The 23,739-nt window shown below is 49.7% G+C and overlaps 1 protein-coding gene across 3 annotated transcripts; it reads right to left on the minus strand.

Annotated features, from left to right (window-relative positions):
* Positions 1 to 1,209: 1,209 nt before the first annotated feature.
* Positions 1,210 to 13,620, minus strand: LOC128847511 (zinc finger protein 850-like). 3 transcript variants are annotated; one of them, XM_054046991.1, is made up of 5 exons: positions 13,441 to 13,620; positions 6,922 to 7,074; positions 6,238 to 6,364; positions 5,511 to 5,624; positions 1,210 to 5,188 (listed from the first exon to the last, which is right to left on the minus strand). In XM_054046991.1, the coding sequence occupies exons 3-5, from the start codon at positions 6,269 to 6,271 to the stop codon at positions 3,489 to 3,491; spliced, it is 1,848 nt and encodes a 615-aa protein (XP_053902966.1). In that variant the 5' UTR covers positions 6,272 to 6,364; positions 6,922 to 7,074; positions 13,441 to 13,620; the 3' UTR covers positions 1,210 to 3,488. The 3 variants fall into 3 exon arrangements, with proteins under 3 accessions (XP_053902966.1, XP_053902965.1, XP_053902964.1); XM_054046990.1 differs by having other exon boundaries at positions 1,210 to 5,185; positions 6,882 to 7,074; XM_054046989.1 differs by having other exon boundaries at positions 6,882 to 7,074.
* Positions 13,621 to 23,739: the final 10,119 nt, after the last annotated feature.

The raw sequence follows: 23,739 nt of genomic DNA on the forward strand, positions 1-23,739 counted from the left end.
AGAGACTCTGTCTTAAAAGGAACACAATTAACTTTTACCAGAGTTTTAATTACTTTTAACTTTTGCTTTCAAAACGAAAACACAATTTATTGTGCCTCCTTTGGAGCCCTAATAGGATTTTAATTAAGTAGCATGTTTCTTTTGCATTTCTTTTACCCCCTCTATAATATACACTGCACACTTCTGCACATTCCTTCTATACTTTAACTTTTAAAACATTCGCCATATTAATTTTTACATAGGGTGTAACTGTTTCTTTTGTTCTTACAGAGTTTTATGTACCCTTATCAAAGTGACAGTCTGATTACACAGAGCCATTTTAAGGCTCAGTGTTTCTAACATTTCTTCTTTTTGTTTTGTGCACCTCACCCCTGCTGTTGCTTCAGAGGGCCACTGTCTTTATTCTTTTCCTACAGCTTTCATTTGCTATTTTGTTACAAAAACAAACAAACAAACAGAATCCAGAATCTCTCCCTATTTTTCTGATTTTGACTGTCCTGCTGCAGTCATGACTTGGTCTTTATTTGAAAACATTTAAATTTTGTAAAGAATCAAGTTACCCCTTAAGGGTTAAATACCAAATCTCAAAGTCAACCAACTCTGATTACCTGTGTCTGGCAAAAAGGTCTGTCAGTTTTGCAACTTTGAATTAAAAGAGTCAAATGGATTTTTAGTAGCACTATAAACAAAACAAAACCAATTTATCTTAAACTTACAACACAGGAGTTTTACAAACCTCACATATTCCCACAGACAGACGGATACATACACATTTTCTCTCCCTTAACATCCCTCTTACACTGCTTTGTTTTTACATAGATTACATTCCCTTTATACATTTGGGGCAGTTAAGTTCCAATAGAACCCCCCCCCTATGTTCTTTTAGCAAATTTGACTCAATTGTCCATAATCAAATGATTTTAATTAGATCACAAAGTTTAACTGTTTAATTCTCTCCAGCCTCTGTAGGGTTAACTTTTCACTCTCTTTCCTTAAATCACTTGTTTATTTCCCAAAATGACACCGTTATCCACTCAGATTTCACCATTTTAAATATTGTTCTAGGGGTTCATACTTTCACTTACTCCTGACACTATGCCCTTAGGGCTTCCAACCTGTTTGTTTTTTTTAGTTTCTTTATCTGTTGCTTGTCTAGGCCCAATCCCGCTTTTCCAATGAACCGTTTTTGTGAGTGATATTGTGGTCATTTCACAATTTTGAAAGAAATGCTTAAGGAAAGGGCCCAGGAAGGGTGGGGGCTAGTTGAGGAGCCCACCCTCCTTGCTGAATTGGTAATGGAACACTAAAGAATCAGTTTCTGAGGCAGACAACGAAGGGGAACAGAACAAGGGGCATTTTATCCTTTTTACAATGAGAGGGGAGTATGAAGGGAATTGGGATCGATCCGGGGTTGTTGTTTTTTTTGTCAGAGAACAGGGTGAAGGGGAGCGCTCAGTCTGGTGGTGGGAGAGGACTCTTTTAATAAAGCTTTTAATTTATTATTTGAATATTTGAGAGAGGCGAGTTTTGATTTTGTCCACCTACGATTTGCCTCTTCCCACCACTGCATGAAACAATTAACCTCTCCTTTAGCCAATTTAGTTTTAGGCTGGCCGAGTTTGTTTTTTTAAGATGTCCACTCGGTCCTTGTTCCAAGGTTTTAACAGTGGCCACTGAGTTTTGGGATCTCCCTGAGTTAGCCTAGACCATTTTTCCAGAAATTTACAGGAGTCCGGACCCTTCCTAAAACTGAGCCGGCGTTCCTTTAGGGAACTGTCCCGACTTAGACGTCTGGTTACCAATACAGGAGGACTTTACACACACCAATCACACAAGAAGGAAATTCGGGTTCGTCAGGGTGATGCCCGGTGCAACACACAAAAGGAGCCCACAGGCTACTGACTCAGTCGCCCTTGCTTTCACACCAAGGGTTTTACCCAAGGTGTGGTGCGGCTGCGATTGTTCAGATTTCACTCACTCAGACCTCGGGGACAGGAACCCCTTGGTCGGCCGATCCCCGGACGGAGATGGCACCCAGACTCAAACACTCCACAGGAGGACAGATAGACACAGAGACAGGACAGTCCTCAGTCCGGACAAAACACAGAAATAATTACCTGACCAGATTCCTGATGTCAGATCCTGGGATCCGTACCAGAACAGAGTGGGAACCAACAGGTTCAATGGCGTAGACCTCACTGTGGTCGTGCGCCCTTCCGTTCAGGAGGAGGACCGCTCGGGCCAAATGCCCAGGTGCCGGCTACCACGGTCGTCCTACAAAAACAGTCAGGAATCACACAGCCCCAGTGAAGACGGTTGCCATCTCGGTGGAACCTCCAAATTGTCAAAGTTAGACTCAGGACTCATAGTTTGTCAGACCACTCTGTTTTATTAGCACAGCGCTCTGCTAATACATTCAGATAATGTGAGCCTCCATGCAAGATTCAAACAGTCTTATTTATACAGATAAAAGGGTGCGAACTAAACAAAGGGACAGAGAGAGCAAAATTGTAAAATATGCATGGAGCACAATATGCATGGAGCACAATATGCATATCCTACTTCCTTGTTAACTCTTATCGATCTAAGACTAATGCTTCACCAATTGCCCTTAAGTGGCAAGTTAAGCAGTTAATGTCTGCTTTTCTGCCCCCCTGGCTTGCAGCATTTCTCATTTCTACTTAAAGGTACATACAGCATTCTTTAATTCATTCTATTTCTTTAATATAATTCATTTCACTTTCACAGGACCTAACCAGATCAGCCACAACATCTCCGGTTCATTCACTTGTACGTTCATCAATGTAACATACACCATCGTGTGCCAGCAATGCCCCTCTGCTATGTACATCGGCCAAACTGGAGAATCCTACGTAAAAGAATAAATGGACACAAGTCAGATATTAGGAATGGCAATATACAAAAACCTATAGGAGAACACATCAACCTCCCTGGCCACACAATAGCAAATTTAAAAGGGATCCTGCAGCAAAAAAACTTCAGGACCAGACTCCAAAGAGAAACTGCTGAACTTCAGTTCATTTGCAAATTTGACACAATGAGCTCAGGATTAAACAAAGACTGTGAATGGCAACTACAAAAGCAGTTTCTCCTCCCTTGGTGTTCACACCTCAACTGCTAGAAGATGGCCTCATCCTCCCTGATTGAACTAACCTCATTATCTCTAGGCAGATTCTTGCCCGCATATTTATACCTGCCTCTAGAAATTTCCACCACATGCATCTGACAAAGTGTGTATTCACCCACAAAAGCTTATGCTCCAATACATCTGTTAGTCTATAAGGTGCCATAGGACTCTTTGTAGCTTTTTATAGCCTACTACAGTTACCATCTTCTTCCAGGTCTTTAACATAAGTTTGAGCTTTGAAATGTAAACTTATCTAACATGGACACACTTTTTTAACATGTCTCTAAAGGTTGAACTGGATCTATTACATGCAAGTTGCTTAACCCTTTCTCTCTCAGTGTCACAGAAGTTTAGCTCCTGTGTGGATTGCTTGATGTTTAGAAAGGGCTGATTTGTTCCTGAAACTTTCCCCACAGTCTAAGCACTTGTGGGATTTCTCTCCTGTGTGGATTGTCTGATGTCTAATAAGGTGTGACCTCTGTATGAAACTTTTCCCACAGTCCAAGCACTTGTGGGGTCTCTCTCCTGTGTGGATTTCTTTATGTTTAATAAGGTGTGACCTCTCTATGAAACTTTTCCCACAGTCCAAGCACTTGTGGGATCTCTCTCCTGTGTGGATTGCCTGATGTCTAATAAGGTGTGACCTCTGTATGAAACTTTTCCCACAGTCCAAGCACTTGTGGGGTCTCTCTCCTGTGTGGATTGCTTCATGTTTAATAAGTTGTGACCTCCCTATGAAACTTTTCCCACAGTCCAAGCACTTGTGGGGTCTCTCTCCTGTGTGGATTGCCTGATGTTGAACAAGGTGTGACCTCCATATGAAATTTTTTCCACAGTCCAAGCACTTGTGGGGTCTCTCTCCTGTGTGGATTGCCTGATGTTTAGAAAGGGATGATCTGTCAAAGAAACTTTTCCCACAGTCTAAGCAATTATGTGGTCTCTCTCCTGTGTGGATTGCCTGATGTCTAATAAGGTTTGACCTCTGTATGAAACTTTTCCCACAGTCCAAGCACTTGTGGGGTCTCTCTCCTGTGTGGATTGCTTTATGTTTAATAAGGTGTGACCTCTCTATGAAACTTTTCCCACAGTCCAAGCACTTATGGGGTCTCTCTCCTGTGTGGATTGCCTGATGTTTAACAAGGCTTGACCTCTGTGTGAAAGTTTTCCCACAGTCCAAGCACTTGTGGGGTCTCTCTCCTGTGTGGATTGCCTGATGTTTAACAAGGTTTGACCTCCATATGAAATTTTTTCCACAGTCCAAGCACTTGTGGGGTCTCTCTCCTGTGTGGATTGCCTGATGTTTAGAAAGGGCAAATCTGTCAAAGAAACTTTTCCCACAGTCTAAGCAATTATGTGGTCTCTCTCCTGTGTGCATTGCCTGATGTCTAATAAGGTTTGACCTCCGTATGAAACTTTTCCCACAGTCCAAGCACTTGTGGGGTCTCTCTCCTGTGTGGATTGCTTTATGTTCAATAAGGTGTGACCTCTCTATGAAACTTTTTCCACAATCCAAGCACTTATGGGGTCTCTCCCTTGTCTGGATTTTCTGATGTGTAATTAATTCTGACTTCCAATTCAAACAGTTTCCACATTCGAGGAATTGATAGGGTTTCTCTCCCATGTGGCTTTTCCCATGGTTATTAAGATCTGAGCAGTTATTGAAGCTTTCCCCATGGGCTAAGAATTGAAGGGGTTTCCCTCCAGTATGGATTGTCTGACGTGTCACAAGCTGTGATCTGAAAATGAACCCTTTTACACATTCGAGGCACTGATAGGGTTTCTCTTCCTTAGGATTGGTCTGTTGGGCTGTGGGATCCTTGTCTCCTCCTGCACATATAATATATTCATCCACTTTCTTCTTTCGGTGGTTTTTCAGTCGCCTCTCTGACTTGTGCCAATTTCCCCAGTCTTCTCCCTCTTCCAAGCACTGGGATAAACTCCCTTCAGCTCTTCCCACAAAGGTCCCCTGTGGTTCCACTTCCCTAGGAACTTCCTCATGATGATTCCCCTCCTTCTTCTCATCTACTGTCTCATCACCTGCTGGGAGAAACAGACAATCCAGACAGGAGTCATTGTGCTGGGGAGAAAGAGGAATAGCACCAAGGGAAAACCCAATATGCTAACACAGTGAAGACTGAGCAACTGGATTTTGCCTCCAGATCCCACCCAAACACTCCCAGGGATGGAAAGTTGGGAAGGAAACTCCTGCAGCTAACAGGACGCGTGGAAAGCCGTGAATGGTACCTGTTGACTACAGCCCTGGTTGAGGTGAGGAAGAACTAAGGGCTCTTACTCACAGCATATTTTTGGGATTCTCAACTTTTTCCTTCATTCACCAGATGGTTTCTGTTTCAGTCCTCACCTGTGCGATTGCCTCTCAGGATCTCTCTTTCCTCACAGACCTGGAGATCCGGGACCCACAGTTCTTCCCCTCGTTCCAGGTGGGAGATCAGTTCAGGTTTGGGAATGGGAAATCCTGCACAGGGAGTGAAAAGAGACAAGGTCGGGGCACATGGCGGATTGGAAGAGTGTCTGTCACAAAGGGCATTCTGTGAGTGGTACCTCTCCCCATGATCTGCTGGGGGAACATGGAATCCAACAGCACGGGAACATGATCACTGAGGCCTCTTGGGAGAAGCAGACGTCTGGGGAGGTGGGGGGAATTTTTACGCCCTCACAAGGAGTTCCCAGGATCTATGTGCTGTTGGGCCTTGCTGACGCGCACACAGCTCTGGAGTTAGACCACTTCCTATTTCTAAATCTGCAGAGTCCAGAGTCTTCCCCAGGGCTGGAGCTATTCCCAAGAAGGGAAATGAAGAGGGATTTTGTGCATCAGTAAGAAACAGAACAGACAGGACAATGAATGACTTCTGCCCCCCCCCCGCCCCCCGAATGCTGGAGGGGTGGGCTTTATTTCGCATGTCCATTAGGTTTTGACACCTGTGTCCCAATGAAAGTCCCTCTCACGTGGCAGCTGCGTATCATGGAACCCATTCCCCTCCAATCTAACTGACCAGGGAAGAACCTGACCAGAGTCAGAAATGAAGACCTCATGGCTTCTAATAACCGAGGGGACAGGAATCCCTTACCCAGCGAGGTCACCATCTCATAGTTCTCCTGCATGACGTCCCTGTAGAGAGCTCTCTGACTGGGGTCCAGCAGAGCTCCCTGCCCCTGGGTGAAATACACAGCCACCTCCTCGAAGGTCACCGGCAACTGAAACAACAAGAGACCCCCACTCAGCCCCTGCTGCCCCAGCCACAATCCCACTAGGCACAGGAGAGGAAGAAGAAAAAAAACTTCTTGGAAGCTCTGGGAGGACCAGAGTAACACCCACCCTGCTCAGAGCACCAGGAGTCTTCATGAGGCGGGGAGGAGAGGTGAGACTTCCTTGTCCCCCACGGAGCAGATGGAGTAGGGCAGGGTCTTCTCATTTAGCAATTACCACACACTTGCCAGCCACAGGCTGATATGGGAAGCAGAGCACTGAGCCAGGGACAGGGACAGGAATCCCAAAAGCTTCCCTTCGTATTTCACAGCAGCCTCTGTCCACTGGGTTCAGGCTCCAGCACTGGGAGTATGGAAAATGTTCCCAGCACTGCCCAGGAGGGCTATGACCTCTTTGACAAATGGTGGTATGCCCCTTCCTACTCAGAAAATCAGCAGGTTTATCACACCGTCTCCTCCCTGCCTCTCCCTCCCGCCGTCCAGCAGTTCCCTGAAAATCCCCTACCTGAGTTGACTCCATCACAGCCATTTCCCTTCCCTGTCACCTGGAAGAAGGGACGATCTTTAGTGAAATCTGGATGTGATTCCTCAGCCTGTCTGGGCGATTGGGAAGGTTTCAGAAGGGGCTTGAGTGCATGTCACAGCCCGATTCCCCCCAGGCTCTCTCCCTGCAGACAGATGCTCTGGACTCTGCCAAGCTGGAAAGAAACCCAGTTAGTTCATTACCACCCAGGCCAGGGCCCTCCCAGCACAACTAAATCCCACAAGGCACTTTTAAACTCTCCCTGTTAATTGTGTGCTCAGCCCCTGCACAAGGGGCCTGAGTTCAGAACTGTTAATTGTGTGCTCAGCCCCTGCACAAGGGGCCTGAGCTCAGAACTGTTAATTGTGTGCTCAGCCCCTGCACAAGGGGCCTGAGCTCAGAACTGTTAATTGTGTGCTCAGTCCCTGCATAGGGGCCTGAGCCCTGAACTATCAATTGTGTGCTTAGCCCCTACCCAAAGGTCGGGGCCCTAACTGTTATTCGCTTTGTAGCGGGGCGGCCTGGCTTTCAGGCGCCCCAGGAAGGGACGAGCCCCACCCCGGAACTACTACACCACCCCACTCCAGCCTCTGCTTGAACCAAGTCAGAAGAAAGACTAATAAGAAAGCAATGAAAGGGTCATGGGAGACACACTTAACCCCTCCAGACAAGGGTGACAGGATTAAGGCAACTCCCCTAGCCTCATTTACATAGAAGATGGGACAGGGCGGCACCTCCATTAGCATACAGACTGGAGAACAGAGATTCCAAGGCAAGAACTGCACTGAACTCTGGGACCAGAAAAACAGGGAAGCAATGCATCATGGGGGAGTCTCTGCTCCAGATGTTAATGAATCCACGCCTGCAAATTCTCAATTACTGAGAGACAATTTAGGCTTATTGATATATTTGCTTTTGACAAACAACTCTCCGTATAACTTTTCATGAGTGACTTACCCAAGTATTCGGATTCTAATATCTAAACTGTATTGTTAAATTTATTCCCCTAAATTTGAGTTATTGCTAATTATGTACTTCATTATCTTTGACTTTTAAAATGAACTTTGTATTTGTGGATAATCTGAGCACTAAACCCAGATGTACACACACTCTTTTCTTAACCTGTGTGTTATGTCATTTTTTTTAACATTAGCTTTAATAAATCCTTTATTGGTATCCAAAATATTGATGCTGCCTAATTGCATTGTGAGCTCCCTGGAAGGAACACCACCCATAACCAGGAATGATCAGTTCCTATTGTCTAGCTTGAACAAAACAACTTTGGTATATGCCCTTGAGCCATCAGTTTACACAAAAACAAATCTAGTGATCTCCCTTGAAACATTGTTGTTTCCCCACAAAACCCCCTACCCACGCTCAAGTAAGTGCTCTGATGCCTGGATCCAAAATCTGCATCAGTTCCATTGGGACTTCATCTTCTCCTGACTGATCATGCTGAGGGCTCTGCCTGTCTCCAGCACTCCAGACCCTCAGCTACCATCATCACCTGGGAACCCCTATCGATTCAAGCATCATGCAGTGGTGAGAACCCAGCTCTGTCTCTCTCTCAGTATAGCCTTCTGACCCTGACTTGTATGATCAGTTATAGTTTTCTAAACCTGACTTTTATAATCAAAATTAAGTTAGATTTAATATTATAACTGTTTTGTTTGGCTCCCCTACGGTTATTACCTGTCAATAAATAACTTTCATGGTTAAGCTGGTTGCTTCGCTCTCCCTCTCCCCACCCCCCTCACTGCCCGTGGGTGTTTGTGGCTACCCCAGTTGTGCTGCAGCAATGCTCCTTCTCGTACATAAACTAAAGATCCCCGCAGCACCCAAAAATCCTGTGGGGTTTGCTCATCAAGTGGGTTACTACCAGAACGACTGTAACGTGAAAGTGGAGACAGGGACGTGCTGAACCTGGGGCATATGAGGGTGGGAGCTTGGAGGTGCTGCTCAACACAGCCTGCTGAGTCCAGGGATATATAAGGGGTCAGATTGGGAGTGCTGATTAATCCAGGTTTCAGAGTAACAGCCGTGTTAGTCTGTATCCGCAAAAAGAAGAACAGGAGTACTTGTGGCACCTTAGAGACTAACAAATTTATACTACAGCCCACTTATGCATCCGAAGAAGTGGGCTGTAGTCCACGAAAGCTTATGCTCTAATAAATTTGTTAGTCTCTAAGGTGCCACAAGTACTCCTGTTCTTCTTTTTGCTGATTAATCCAGTCCTTTGTGTGGGTGCGTGCGCACATCTGATTCTGGGGCTGGAAGAACCCAGCCCTGGGGAACGTAGGTCCTGCAGGATAGCTCCACTGGGAGCCGACTTGCAGCAGGGAGAAGTAGAGCACTCTATGAGAACACAGGTGACACAAGCAGTACATTGATAGAATTACAGAATCCCCCCCCCCGAAGAGTAACCCTAATAAATGAGTGTACACGAAAGTAACGGGCAAAGCTGGTAACCGCAGGCAGAGACTGATCTCATTGGCCCATCCACACCCCCTGCCATACCCAGCAGTGACTCTTGTCGGTCACCAGCGTGGCTGAGATCTGAATCCTGCACGTAAATCAGACCAGGGCCCTGGGCAGCCTGGGTGCCTGTGGATATTTGCCTTGTAGCTTCTGATCCCTGAGGGGTTAGTCCCCTGCTCACCCCTACGCTCGTTTAACCAGTTCCAGGAAAAATATTCAGCGCCTCATGCTCTCCTACCCCATGGGGCAGAGGGGCTACCATTGCTTGTATCTCTTACCATCCCTGTGACCATTACTGCATCGAGTGCAATTCCCTTCCTGATGCCGTGAATGAGGGATTCCACTGATTGATTCTGTAAGGATAAGGCCTTTTCCTGTACCCATATTGTGAGGCCTACGGCCTTTGTCTGCAGCTATATTACGAGAGCAGGAGCCATGAGCTAAGAAGCAGGAAGTCACATCACCACATTCCATCTAAATTGCATTTAAATCAATGTAGTACAGGCTGTTAAAAAGGAGACCCTGTCCTAATAGCCCGCACTATCACCAGATAAAAAAACAGATCTTAAAACGGTTAAAGAAAACTTAGTTTGGTAGCATTCCAAACCACTTATCAATAGTTGTGCTTGGGAAATCCTCATTTCTTTATTGTTTTGTCTCTATTGTCCCCACTTCCCTATTGTTTGTCTGTATGATCTCTGTCTGGTTCTTTGATTGTTTCTGTCTGTTACATAATTGATTTTGGTAGGTGTAAATTAATTAAGGGAGTGGGGTATGATTCGATGGAGAATTTTGTTACAATGTTAGGATTGGTTAGTAAAATTTTAGTAAAATGATTCGTTAAGGTACAGCTAAGTGCACAATGGCATTGAATGTTACGGGATTGTACAGCCATTCTAGATATATGGATCCTTTGGAAAGGGAAGCTGTAAAAGCATGAAGCTAGTACGCCACAAAGGCTCAGATACAACAAGGTAATAAAAGAAAAACAAAATTTATTTATGTATTTAAATCAGTCAGCACTGAACTCAAATTGCAATAGTGCAATAGAAACAGGAACTGTTACAGTGTCACCCTGAGATGTGATTGTCAAGCTACGAGCAACTGTTAATATTTCCCATGATTATTTGCTATTAAGAATATGAATTCCATGGCACAATGATGTCCCTCTGCACAATGTTAATGAAGTTTAGGATGAAGAGCTCTGAGTAATAGAAATAATATTTTTAAAAGGAACTTTAATTTAAAGGCGTGAAACTGCACAGACTGGATTCCAAGAGGAGTGAAACGCAGGGGATCAGGCACCCTGGCTAAGACACATTTATGAAGCGCTGGGCGGCTTTACACAAACATAGAAACTGTGAACTGGATTCTTTTAAACACTAAAAGTAAGTACCTGTGACAATGATATTTTTTCGTGGGGGGCTGTAAATATTTCCCTGGACCAAGTCTCGTTTATCAGCTCAGTAGCATCTTATACAGGAGAGGGGCCCTGTCCATGCACTGGGCCTTTAAGGACACGGCTCTGGGAAATGGGAGCTGAGATCCTGGGAAGGGGGGGCAGGAAAAGCCCCTCTACCCCACCCCCCTTATTTTTGCAACCACTGCAGCTGGCTCACCCCATCTGGGGGTGTTTTACCCCCCGCACTCCGGCTCCCACCTCCCTCTGTCCCCCCACATGCCTCTGTCCCAGCCCCAGCACAGCCCGGCTGGGCTCCCCCCGCCCCGCACACACCGGGAGCTGGCGGCAGTTTTCCCGGGCCCAGGGCCAGCTTTAGGAAGTGCGGGGCCCAATTCGAACAGTTTTGACGGGGCCCCAGCAGGGATGACTAAAAAAAAAGCCACTTAAAAAGAACCCTTTCATTTCTTCCATGTATTATTTACTTTTCATGACTATATACATAACAACAAAATTATATATTAATTAGCTGATTTTCACTTTCATATTAGGAAAATAATTCATGTTTTGATAGTTGTACAACTGATTTTCTTCAATAATGTTTATTTTATTAAAAATTATAAAATATTTCCTTATTAATATAAAATTGTGCCCTCCTTCCCCCCCCCCCAGCGCCTCCCGGCCCACGGAAACAAATCCTGCTTCCCCAGCGCCACCCCGCCGAAACAGCTGTGGGCCGAAAAGGAAGGTTTGGGGAGGGGGGTGACAAAGGGTAACCAGATCACAGCAGTAAAATAGGACCCGACCCCTCCCCGCTCGGCCCCACCATCACATCCCTCTTCACCCCCTAGCCCCCCGCTGGCTTACTGTGTCCCTCCTAGTCAGTGCCCCACCCACCACTTGCCTCCTTTCACCTTCTCCCTCCCCTGCCAGAAACCCCCATGCCCGCCCCTAGAACCCCTGCTGGCTCACTGCTTGCCTCTTTGCCCACCCACCGCTTGCCCACCCGCTCCCCCCCCCCAAGTATAAAGCCTCATTCAAAGACCCAGGGGTCACTATGTTACTGCACACAGCAGTCAATCAGTGCAGTTGAAGATAAATCTCTGCATTATGCATTTTTGTATAACTTTTATATGACTTTGTATTGAACCTTGGTAATGTTATAGCTGGCCCCTAAGGTAGTATAATTAAGGTAAAAGAAAAATGTCTTTTTGCTAGAAGTAGAACAAGTTCTTCCACCCACTTTGTAATCAATTGACCTGTTGAATGAATGAGGTATGAATGAGGAAGGTGTGGAAGGCAGGCACTTCCAGACAGCTGCAACCCTTTGAGAGGGGCTGGGAGCCAGCCAAGGAGAGCTTTGCCCAGGGCTGAGTGGGACAGAGTTTGGGTGCAGGCTCCGGACTGGGGCACGGTGTGGGGTGCAGGATGGGTGGAGGGGTGCAGGCTCTGGGAGGGAGTGCGGAGGGGTGGGTGCAGGCTCTGGGACAGAGTTTGGGGGCCGGAGAGGGGGTGGTGGGTGCTGGGGGGGAGGGGACTGCCATCACATGTGGCTTCCTTCCTCCCCTGCTGCCCCTCACCATAGCCTCGGTGGGGGTTGGGGCTGCCCCTTTCCCAGTGTTTGCAGGAGGGGTGGCTAGGGGGAAACCCAGTCAAACTCTGGTTTTACTCTTTCATTGATGGGTCACTTTAACCCCTTACAAACTCCTTCCCGCCTCTCAACCCCCTTTTCTACTGGGTTTGTTTGATCTTTTCGGTGGAGCCAGATGAAAACCACACACCCCAGCGAGAGCAACAGGCTGGAAGACTAGACTGAACCCACCACCCACCCAGTCTAGTCCATCCCAGAGCCCAGGACTGAGGGCAAATGTCCCCCCACCCCCAGGCCACGTGCTTCCACTCCTGGCCTCTCCCAGCGCCGCCAGCGATTCTGTGTGGCTGCATAGGGCGGGATTTCAACCGGACCCCCCCCCGCTAAATTCACCCCTGTTTTGTGACCACTCTGCACCAAGAGCACCTTCCTTCCCTGCCCTAGAGCTGCTGAATGGCTAGAAGGCTGAGCTGGGTGTTTGATCAATCCGGAATATTATCACGCCCCCGCCAAAAAAAAAAAACCTTAATGTCCACACAGCTTTGGGGGGGGGATATTCCTCCCCCCCAAAGCCGGTCTATTTTATTGTTGCAGGCCAAATGAAGGAGCCAGAGTTTAATGGAAATATTCAGCCCCTTCAGTGGTCTTGCAGCAGGGGAAGCAGAGTTGATGGAAAGGGAACTGGTTTGGATAGGAGCTCCCGTCCCCCTCCTTTGCAAAATAATTTGGGGAGGGGAATCAGATCACTCATTGCCTCAGTTTCCCCTCTCTCACGGGGGAGAAGGGAGAGATAAAAGTCTCAGCCTGCCGTGTTGCAGACCTTTCACATTCTCCCCTCTTGATGTATTTGATTTCCTCCTCCAAACCTCCCTCTCTCTCTCTCACCTGGAATTCACAGCACTAAGCACCCGCTCGGGGCTTTCTTCCTGGGTTACATGATCCCGAGTTTAGTTTTGAAACATCAACAGACGCAGGCAGGCACAAACTCACCCTCAAACAGCAACACCACCGAAAACCACAAAACCAACCCAATATTACAAACCTATGGGGAAATCACGGGGTCAAACACTCACCACCAAAGACCCAGCAGCTGCTAAGGTGAGTGAGGTCCACTGCAGAGATTCCTGTCTCCCACCGGACCGGAAGCCCCCTCGGTGTCTCCTCCAGGTGAGTGCTGGGGGGAGGGGAGGGGAAAGCTACAAAGCACATGTGCCTTCTTCCCCCCTCCCCCCTCCTGACCTACAACAGCCGCTGCTGCCTCTGCCTCAGCCCCCTGCCGGTGAACCTACACAAACAGCTCTCGCTCCCAATTCCCTACTTGGGTGTACTGAGCATGCGCACCGAACTGAGCATGCCCAGTACCCTTCGCTGTAGCCACTGCCCTCTCTCCGCCCTTACTTCTGCTTACGATTTGCTGCCTCCTCTTTGGAGGAGTTTAAAGGATTAAGGGGGCAAAGCGCAGCGGGGGTGGGGCTGTCAGGGTCTGAGCAGGGGCAGAAATTTACTGGCCGGGGGGCTCAAGCTACTGTAGCGAGCGGCAGAAGAGGGGTTGAAGGGGAAAAGTCAGGGGTGGGGGGTGGGAGCCGGGGTTAAGCCCGGGGGGAGACGCTGCCAGACCCCGTGCGGGTACAAAACCCCTGTTTAGGGACGGAGAGGGGGGGGAACAGTGACCCTGTGGGATGAGCCACCCACTGTGCTCGCTAATCTAGGGGTGTCGGGGGTGCAGAGGAGGTTTTCGTTCTGCTCACAGGAGGCTGCATGTCAGCCCCGGAGCAGAGGGCGGGTTCCTGGGACAGGGGTTTTAAAGGCACAGGCCTCCAATTCCTAGCCTGTCAAAGCTTAATCACCGCAGCTCCTCTCTATCCTATACAAGTGTTGCAGAGCCAGGGCCAGGGCTGCCCGGGGGCAAGTGGGGCAATTTTCCACAGGTGCCCCCACAAGTATGTCGGAGGCTGCCCCCGCCTCCATCTTCCCCCAAGCCCCTGTGTCTCAGCACGCCACATCCAGGAGCGGTCCTGGCGCACTGCAGCGCAGTGGCTCCAACGCTGTCCGAGGCCACTCCTGGATGCTGAATCCTCTGGGCAGGCCTACGCAGGGCTACGTTACTGCTCCAGCCAAGAGACTGAATGCGGTGAAATATTGTACAGACACCCCTCCCCCCCTCAAACTCTGCCTCTCACATTTTGAATATGTAAAAATGTCTTTTATCAGTTTCTATGTCTATATGAAATCACTCGCTGCAGCTCATTTCTCTTATATAACGTGCTGAGTTGCTAACTCCCTCCCAGAGCCCATATATCCGCAACCCCTCCTGTACCCCAATCCCCTGCCCCAGGTCAGAGCCTACACCCCTCATTCAAACTCCCCATAGCCTGCAATCTCCTGCACCCCAACTCCATCCCAGAGCCTGCACCCCAAAAACGGCTGGATTAACCTTTTGTGGGCCTGGTGCTAAACATATTTGTGATCCCCCATGGGGGAAATGGGGACGTGGGGCAGGGGGGCAGAGTCCTCAGAGCGACGGGCTGGCCGAGGGCAATAGGAGATGAGATGGGTCATGGCATGGCAGGGACAGCCCCGTTCCACCCAGCGCAGTACAAGGGCACTGTTTACAAACAGGGAGCTGCCAGACACACACTGGCCAGCCTGGCCCTGCGCTCCCATCATGCTTCTTCTCCTTCGGGGCAGTCCCATGCTGCAGCATGTTAACCCCCCCCGCCCAGCACCCCTCTGACTCCCTACGCCCAGTGCCACACCAACCAGAGACCCCCACAAAACGCATGCCCAGTGCCCTCCCACTGCCCACTCCCCCACCCACTCAGAACTCCCTCACAGATCCTCTCACGGCACAGAATCCCCTAGCTGGAGACCCCCCACAGCCCTCCCACAACTTCACAGTGCCCTGCACCTCCCCGCCCAGAGCCCCCCCCACAGATTCCCTCACTGCCCAGTGTCCCCCACCGCCCCACTGCCATAACTGCACAGTGCCCCGCACAGACCCCCCACACTTCTCAGCACCCCGACACATGCACATCTCCCCCACTGCACAGCTCCCCAACACACACAGATCTCCCCAACCCCCACTGCACAGCACCCCTGCCCAGACCCACTAGAGACCTACTCTCCCAACCCTAACCCCCAGCCACAATAGCCGGCCCTGATGGGAGGTGACTGTGTCTGCCAGGCTGAGTCGGCAGCTCAGCCAGAGCTGGTCCTGGGGCAGGATAACTCCGGCCCCTTGGGGGTGCAATCAGCCAGGCTGGAGAAGGAGCAGGGCCTACTCGGGCCAGGCTCCCTCAGGACCCACATGCCTGGCAGGACCCAACTCAGCCTCCACCCCACCCCTTCCCCTGTGACTGGCTGAGACTGGCCCAGGCTCTGCACCAGTCCCAGGTGATTCTTTCCCTGAGGAGGCAGGTGGGGCCCCACAGGTCCCAGGCAGTGGAGACAGCTCAGAGCTGGAGCAGAGCTGGGGAGTGGGGCAGATCCCTGGGACGTGACTCCCGAGATTCCACCCACTAGGGTGACCAGACATCAAGTGTGAAAAATCGGGATGGGGGTGGGGTGTAATAGGAGCCTATATAAGAAAAAGATCCCAAAATCGCGACTTTCCCTATAAAATCGGGACATCTGGTCACCCTACCACCCACACCCATTGGCCCCGTGGCCAGCAGCCCGGCCGAGCCCACATGGTGGCCCGCAGCTGCTGGGTGACGAGTCCTCTACAGCAGCAGCATAACCAGGTTCTAACATCAGGGATTGATTGTATTATGTATAGTAAGTGTTTAATCTAAAAATCAGGTAGTAAGGTTTACAATGTTATAACAAGAGATTATGCTATTACCATTATCCAGTCAACTTGCACACTACTGTTTTGAATTAGTGATAATTCAGAGAGAGAGAAAGAAGAAAGCTGAATTTAGAGAATAATTATTAACCAGCTTCTTGGTTATTCACCAGCCACTTTGCTCGAGTCCATAGCACAAAGCACCATAAACCCAGTAGAATCTGGCCAAGAGAATACTCACCTCAAATTGGTATCTGCTACACTCCCCGCCCCATTCCCAGTCACCACTATTCACCCGGGCCGCCCGGGGGGGGCAATTTGCCCCTGGCCCCGGGGGCCCCACAGACCCCAAGTATGTCGGAGGCTCCCCCCGCCTCCGTCCTCCCCCATCCCATCCCCCAGCGTCCTGGATGTGGTGCGCTGAGGCTCTGGGAGAGGGGGTAAGAAGCATTTTAAGGGAGGGGCCGGGAACCTCCCCAACCCCATCCCAACCATCACCATCACCCAGCAACAGCCCATTATGTAATTGCAAATGTATACATACCATTAAAGCATGTGATGTTTTTAAATAATGTATTTAGTGTTTTTTCAAATTATTACAAATTAATTTTTGAATGTATTTCACTGGTTATTTTTTACATTTCCAAATACATATTACTGTAGTATTGCAACTTTAATTTATGGAAGGGGCCCCCTAAATTGCTTTGCCCCAGGTCCCCTGAATCCTCTGGGCGACCCTGCTATTCAGGATATAGCTAAGTGAAAAGGTGGCATGTCTCAAGCATTTAGCAGACCACTGAAAACTAGTATAGAGTTATGTAGCTAGCCCTGAGAACATTCCTTAATTCTGAGCACTAGGTCTGCAGCTAGTAAGCAGTGAGACGCAGGAGACATAACTCAAACCTTAAAGCACCTTTACCCCTCTTTCCTTCACAAACTGCACTAAGCACAGTTTAGATACTGTATCTCAGGGGTAGGGTAGGCAACCTATGGCACATGTGCCGAAGGCGGCACACAAGCCGATTTTCGGAGGCACTAACACTGCCTTGGTCCTGGCCACCGGTCCGGGGCGGGGGGTGGATCTGCATTTTAAATTAATTTTAAATGAAGCTTCTTAAACATTTTAAAAACCTTATTTACTTTACATACAGCAATAGTTTAGTTATATATTATAGACTTATAGAAAGAGACCTTCTAAAAATGTTAACATGTATTGCTGGCATGCGAAACCTTAAATTAGAGTGAATAAATGAAGACTCGGCACACCACTTCTGAAAGGTTGCTGACCCCTGCTGTATCTGATCTACAGTATCTGTTACACTTCTGGGTCTCAGGGAAATGAGTACACTTTGTGTACAAAAGAGTGCACTAAAGTATTTCTCTCTTAAAAAAAAAAGTCTTTAACATTCTATCCTAAATTTTTGCACAAAACCAGTGATGTCCATGAGAGGTCTGCACATAGATCAATGCCAGTATATAGTAGCCTCCAACATTTTTACAGCTTTCCAGTGTTTTATAGTGAGACATTCCAGGGCCGCCCAGAGGATTCAGGGGGCCTGGGGCAGGCCAGGTCTGAGATGATGCACATACATTGCTTAAGCAGGTACAGTTTCAGCTGCATGGCCCTCAATTTGTGAATCCCTGAAGAGGATTTAGAAATTGAACATTTATTAGGGATCTAACCCTCCCCCAGAGAGAACAGACATCAGCTCTGCCCATTGACCGGGGGGATGAGTCTCTCGCAGGTCAGGCAGGTTTCAAACCCTGAAGGTTTAGAGTCTGTTTATCGTGAAGCATCTTGTCCCCCCTCTATTGGGGGCGGGGTTGTATTTTTTTTTGAACATCCAAATTAAAGAAATTAAAGGGATAAAGAGGGTGAAAAGAGATTTTTTTCCCCAGCAAACTAGTTGAGAATAGGCCTTTGAAGATCAGAGAAAGCAGTGGGTCAGACATTCGCCAGGTTTTGTCTCACTATCATGTGATAAGAGGGAACTGCAAGGGGAGAAATAAATTTCACCCACTCTACCCGTTATGCCCTCACGCGGGAGCCTAAGGAGATATATGGTGCATGTGCACCCCCAGACAATGCTGTTCAAAAAAAACAAACCTCACTCATAAGGCACATATGCACCTACAGTGGGATTCATACAGACACATACCCGAAGAGGAAACTGAAGTTCATTTTTAACTTTAATCATTATACTTTTTATAGATTGTGTCAGAAATAAAGGAAGTGTCCCTCAACTACACATCAAAATATACGTGCAATATGATTTAACTGAACTATGCCTTGCCACGACCAGACATGCCACACTCAGTAAAGAAATGAACTCTATCACCCAGAACAGTGGCATTCAACCTTTCCAGACTACTGTATCCCTTTCAGGAGTCTAATTTGTCTTGCATACCCCCAAGTTTTGCCTCACTTAAAGACTACTTGCTTACAAAATGAGACATAAATATACAAAAGTGTCACAGCACACTATTATTGAGAAATTGCTTACTTTCTCATTTTACCATATAATTCTAAAGTAAATCAATTGGAATATAAATATTGTACTTATTTTTCAGTGTATAGCATATAAATAAGTATAAGCAAGTCACTATCTGTATGAAATTTTAGTTTGTACTGACTTTGCTACTTCTTTCTGTAGCCTGTTTTAAAACTAGGCAAATATCTAGATTAGGGTTACCATATGTCTGGATTTTCCCGGACATGTCCAGCTTTTTGGGCCTCAAATCCCCGTTGGGGAGGAAATCCCAAAAAGCCAGACATGTCCGGGAAAATAGAGAGGGAGGGATCGGCAGTGCTCGGCCGGGGCCAGAGCCCCTGGGGCCATCAGAGCTCGGCCGGAGCCGCCGGTGCGGGGCCGGAGCCGGAGCCGGAGCCGGAGCCAGTGGTGCGGGGCCGGAGCCGGTGGTGCGGGGCCGGGACCCAGGGCCAGCGGTGCTCGGCCGGGGGCCGGGGCCGGTGGTGCGGGGCCGGGCGGTGCACGGCCGGGGGCTGCGGCTGGTGGTGCGGGGCCGGGGGTGCTCAGCCGGGGACCGGGGCCGGTGGTGCAGAGCCGGGGGTGCTCGGCCAGGGGCCAGGGCCAGTGGTGCGGACCCAGGGGTGCTCGGCCGGGAGCCGGGGCCGGGCCAGGGGTGCTCGGCCGGGGCCAGCGGTGCGGGGCTAGGCGGTGCTCGGCCGGGGGCGGTGGTGCGGGGCCGGGGCCCGGGCCGGTGGTGCTCGGCCGGGGGCTGGGGCCGGCAGTGCGGGGCCGGGCCAGGGCCACCGGTGCGGGGCCGGGGGCCGGGCAGGGGCTGGCGGTACAGAGCCGGGGGTCGGCAGTGCGGAGCCGGGGGTGATCAGCCGAGAGCCGGGGCCTGGCCGGGGGTGCTCGGCTGGGGACAGTGGTGCTCGGGCCGATGGTGCTTGGCCGGGGACCGGCGCCCAGCGCCCAAGTGCCCAAGCCAAGACGGGCAGAAGACGCTGGGGCCAGAGTCTCTGGGCCGGTCGGACGCCAGGGGGGCCGGATTGGGCCGCGCCCCCCCACCCCAGCTTGCCTGCTGCTTCAGGCTTCCTGCGAATCAAATGTTTGCGGGAAGCAGGGGATGGGGAGGGGCGGGGGGCAAAGCATTCAGCGGAAGAGGCAGAGTTGGAGTGGGGCTGGGGCAAGGGGTGGAGAAGGGGAGGAGTTGGGGCGGGGCCGGGGCCCGTGGAGTGTCCTCTTTTTGGACACTTAAAATATGGTAACCCTAATCTAGATGATTTAATGTACCCCCTGGAAGACCTCGGTGTACCCCCAGTGGTATGTGCACTCCTGGTTGAGAGCCAGTGCCCTAACACACCACAAATATTGTATGTCTTTCTACCACTATATGAAGAGACCATCATAATATGGCAAATTTTAGCACTACCCGAAGTTGAAAGCTCACAGAAGAATAAACTTTAATGCCAAAAGAATCAAGTCTCTTGGTGTCTTTGTCCTTGGGGGTGGGTGCAGGCTGGCCATGGTGTTCCCGATGGTTGACTGACTCCACCACCAGGGAGTTAGGTGCTGGGTGGGAGTACAGGTACTCATGTCCCTTAGCCGGAACAAAGTACTTTTTTTCTGCTTTCTTGGAAATGGGCACCAAGGAAGCTGGGGTCTGCCACAGGGCAGTCGATATGTTGGCCACACCTTGGTGAAGGGGTAAGGCCACATGGCCCGGTGCCAAGGAGGACAGAACATTGAAAAGGGTGTCCAACAGCTCCTCCATCTTCGAGGCTACCCTTTTGAGGAGCTCCTGGTGAGCTTTAAAGACCTCTTGTACAACGGACGGAGGTGCCACTATGCTCTCCTCCGGTGCTGGCAAGGGGGCCTCTCCGGCTACCAGGGCATCGGGTGGTGCCGCTGGTTCGACACCCAAGACCGAGTCTGGGCCCGGTGCCGCCGTTTCAGTGCCCATCAACTTCTGACTCTGTCGAGGGGGGGACACCGAATGGTCTGGGACGCCCCAGCTACCGAGCGGGGTCTCGCCTGGGCAGGCAATTGCGGCCACGGTGCCCATTGACACCATTGGCCCTGCCACGGCACCCCTTGCCACTGACTGGCTTGGGTGCCGAGCAGTGCAGGCTGCTCTTGGAGCCTGGAGCGGATCGGGGACGGGTGTCTGGGTGCTAAGGCAGAGGTCACAGTTGACCGCACGGTGCCGTAGGAGCGACTGGAGCATGTACGGTTGTGCCGGTGCCGACCTCGAGATCTGGACCTTGACGACGATTAGGAGCGGCAGTCCACCGAGGTGCTGCTCTCATAGTCGTCCCGGCGATCATAGCTTCAAGGTTTCGGTGCCGGTAAAGCCCGAGGAGAGCTCTGTCTATGGTGTCTAGCGGAGCGGGCACTCGAGCCCGAGCGTCCATAACGATGGCATCGGAATCTTCTCCTCTAGCTCCTATCCAAAGAGGAGCATCGACGCCGCTTGTCTCGGTGCCTGTGCTCCCGATGGGGAGTGGAGAACCTTCGAGGCTCCTGCCCAGGCAAATCAGCCAGTCTGATCGGAGTGGAGGACTGATGCAAGCTATGTGAGGACCTCGGCAAATGGGGCGCATGGTCCTCAGAGTGTGGGCTGTCTTTTGCTTGAGAGGGCTGATGTGCTCCCAATGGCCACTTCCCTCAGGACCGGGGTCCTATCTCGGGTGGCGCACCCGGCACCGGGAGGGAAAGGATGTCATGCACAGCCTGTGCAGCCTCTGGCATCGACGGCATTCTCGCCGCGGGAGAGGCATGCGTGGACGCGACCGGACTACTCCACTCGGCGCCAGTCGGAGGTCTGGGTCCCGGGAGGGATCGTGGGCTGCCCAACTCAAGTCCGGCCTCAACTCTGTCCTTTTGTCGGCGCCGCTGAGTCTTCCCTTGCTTCTTAGCAGGTGAGCGGTGCCCACTGGTGGAGAGCGCCTCACTCCGCACCAAGGATGAGGCACCTGGTGCCGAGTCCGATCGGCATGCCAGTGCCGGGGCCAACGCAGATTCCATCAGCAGGGCCCGGAACCGAATATCTCTCTCACATTTCGTTCCAGGCTTGAACGACTGACTGATCTTACAGTGATCGGTTACGTGAGTCTCGCCCAAGCAGCGAAGACACTGAGTGTGCAAGTCGCTTCTTGGCATAGAACTGCGACAGGAATCACATGACTTGAAGCCTGGGGCACCGGGCAACAAACTAAAGAAGTTATCCAACTAAGGGGAAGATGAGTACTACCAAGGCTACTGGAAGGGCTACAGCAAGACTGGAGCACAAAGTTCCCACTACCTTCACTGGCGGCAAGAAAGAACTGAGGGTAGGGGGAGTGTGCAGCTCCCCTTATAGCGCTCTATAGAGGCGCCACTCCAGGGGTCGCAGCAGTGCTCCCCCACTACGCGTACTGCTAAGGGAAAAACTTCTGGCACCGGTGCACGTGGCGAGCATGCACACCTACTGTGGAATACACAGGAGCAATCACTCGAAGAAGAATAGCTAGTTCCACATTGTTCTTCAAACCTCAGATCATTGACATGCAGCTGTGCATTTGAGATACTATATGACTGTAGTACATTTTGCACTGCCTGCATCTACACTGACATCAGGAGAGGAGAAGAGGACAAGACTGTCCCTAGCATATATGATTAAAAAAAGAGGTGAGACACAACCACCCACTATCAATGCAACAAGGAGGGAGAACAGTAGCTGGGGCCAAGAGAGAAGGTGCAATGTAACCCTTCTGTACCCACGACTGATGTCTAAAAAGCATCAGTCACTCTGCAGATCAGAGAAAGAAAGAGCAGCCAGTATTCAGACAGATAGGATCCTTATGACCTGTGTAGGAGAAGTGCACTGTAGCAGTTTCCCAATAGAGTTTTCTTATGGACTTATTTATTAGGCAAAAATTAAGATTAGGCGTCTGATTTAAATTATGTAAATTTTCAGTTTTAGTTAACTGTGGAACTATTGCAGCTACTTTTATTTTACTCCTGCCTTCATAAAGAGCTACCGAGTTATAACAGATAATTACAGAGACTAAAGTACATGTTTTAATATAATTAGGACCAGGCCACCCAAGATGAAAACAACACCATGGAAGAGTCCTACAACCCGGTATTTGAGGCCAATCCCTTTATCAATAAGAAGACCAAGAAGACTAGCACCATTCATATTCTGGTTTTGGATAAAACACCTGATATTGCCTACATCATAGAAACCTTCCTCCCTCCAAGCCTACACCCCACTACCCCCTGTTGTCAGATGCTACCGGTGTGGTGCTCTGGTTGTTCCTATGTTGATATCACTCGGCTGCGTGCGTGTGTTCCCTCTGTGTGCTGCCCCAGCTCTGCAGATAGCTGACACCGCAAACCCGATGAGAACCCCCAATGACCACAGACTCTAGTAAGGTACGAAGGCACCTCGGCCAGGTTTATTGCGATCCTGACACAATTGCAGTTCCCCGTAGATTACTTAGTCTACCGGGCATACTACGAGAAAGTTCCTCTCGGCAATTGACTCAGCTCAGTCAGTGGCGGGACTTTCCACTGCCCCCTCGGCTGCACAAAGACACCACCCCAGGGATACATTCTTATAGACAGGTACAAACAAGTTACACATCACTCCTGACGTATTGAGGTGCAACCCCTCTACGCAGCAAGGTACAACCCCTCTACGTAGTAAGGTGCCGCCTCTCACCTTGTACATGTTGGTTCGATCAAAACAACTCTATCCATCATATTACCCTTTTGCCCCTGTCATTGGGATGGGTCGGCCTGTTCCATGTTATCTGTGGAATGTTCCAGTATAGTGTATGTTCTGATATCTGGTGTCCAGTACCTTTTAGGTATGTCTTTTTTTGCAGCATCAGCCCTTTCCTTGCCAGCTTCTGGGAGCAGGGCCTGCCTCTGGCTCACAGCTTAACTTTGCTTTATGTTAGCTAAGTCTTGACCATTACTTTAGTTCAGGCCTGATACTGGGCCTTTATCAGGGCCTTCACTTACTACACCCCCTTTGGCAATAACGTAACCATTAAACAAGTTCTGAATCAGTAGTCTTTCTTCCCAATTTAGTTTTAACAAAGAAAGCTGCAATGTAAGTAGCTATG

This window comes from Malaclemys terrapin, chromosome 13 (genome assembly GCF_027887155.1).
Source record: "Malaclemys terrapin pileata isolate rMalTer1 chromosome 13, rMalTer1.hap1, whole genome shotgun sequence".
NCBI lineage: Eukaryota > Metazoa > Chordata > Testudines > Emydidae > Malaclemys > Malaclemys terrapin.

Excerpts from the sequence above, each read along its gene's own strand:
- LOC128847511 (XM_054046989.1), bottom strand. The coding sequence starts at position 6,905 with ATGGCTGTGATGGAGTCAACTCAG. Across the intron at positions 5,625-6,237 it reads TGAGATGGTGACCTCGCTGG|GATTTCCCATTCCCAAACCT; the intron begins GTAAGGGATTCC and ends CTCCCTGTGCAG. Across the intron at positions 5,189-5,510 it reads CCTGAGAGGCAATCGCACAG|CAGGTGATGAGACAGTAGAT; the intron begins GTGAGGACTGAA and ends TGTTTCTCCCAG.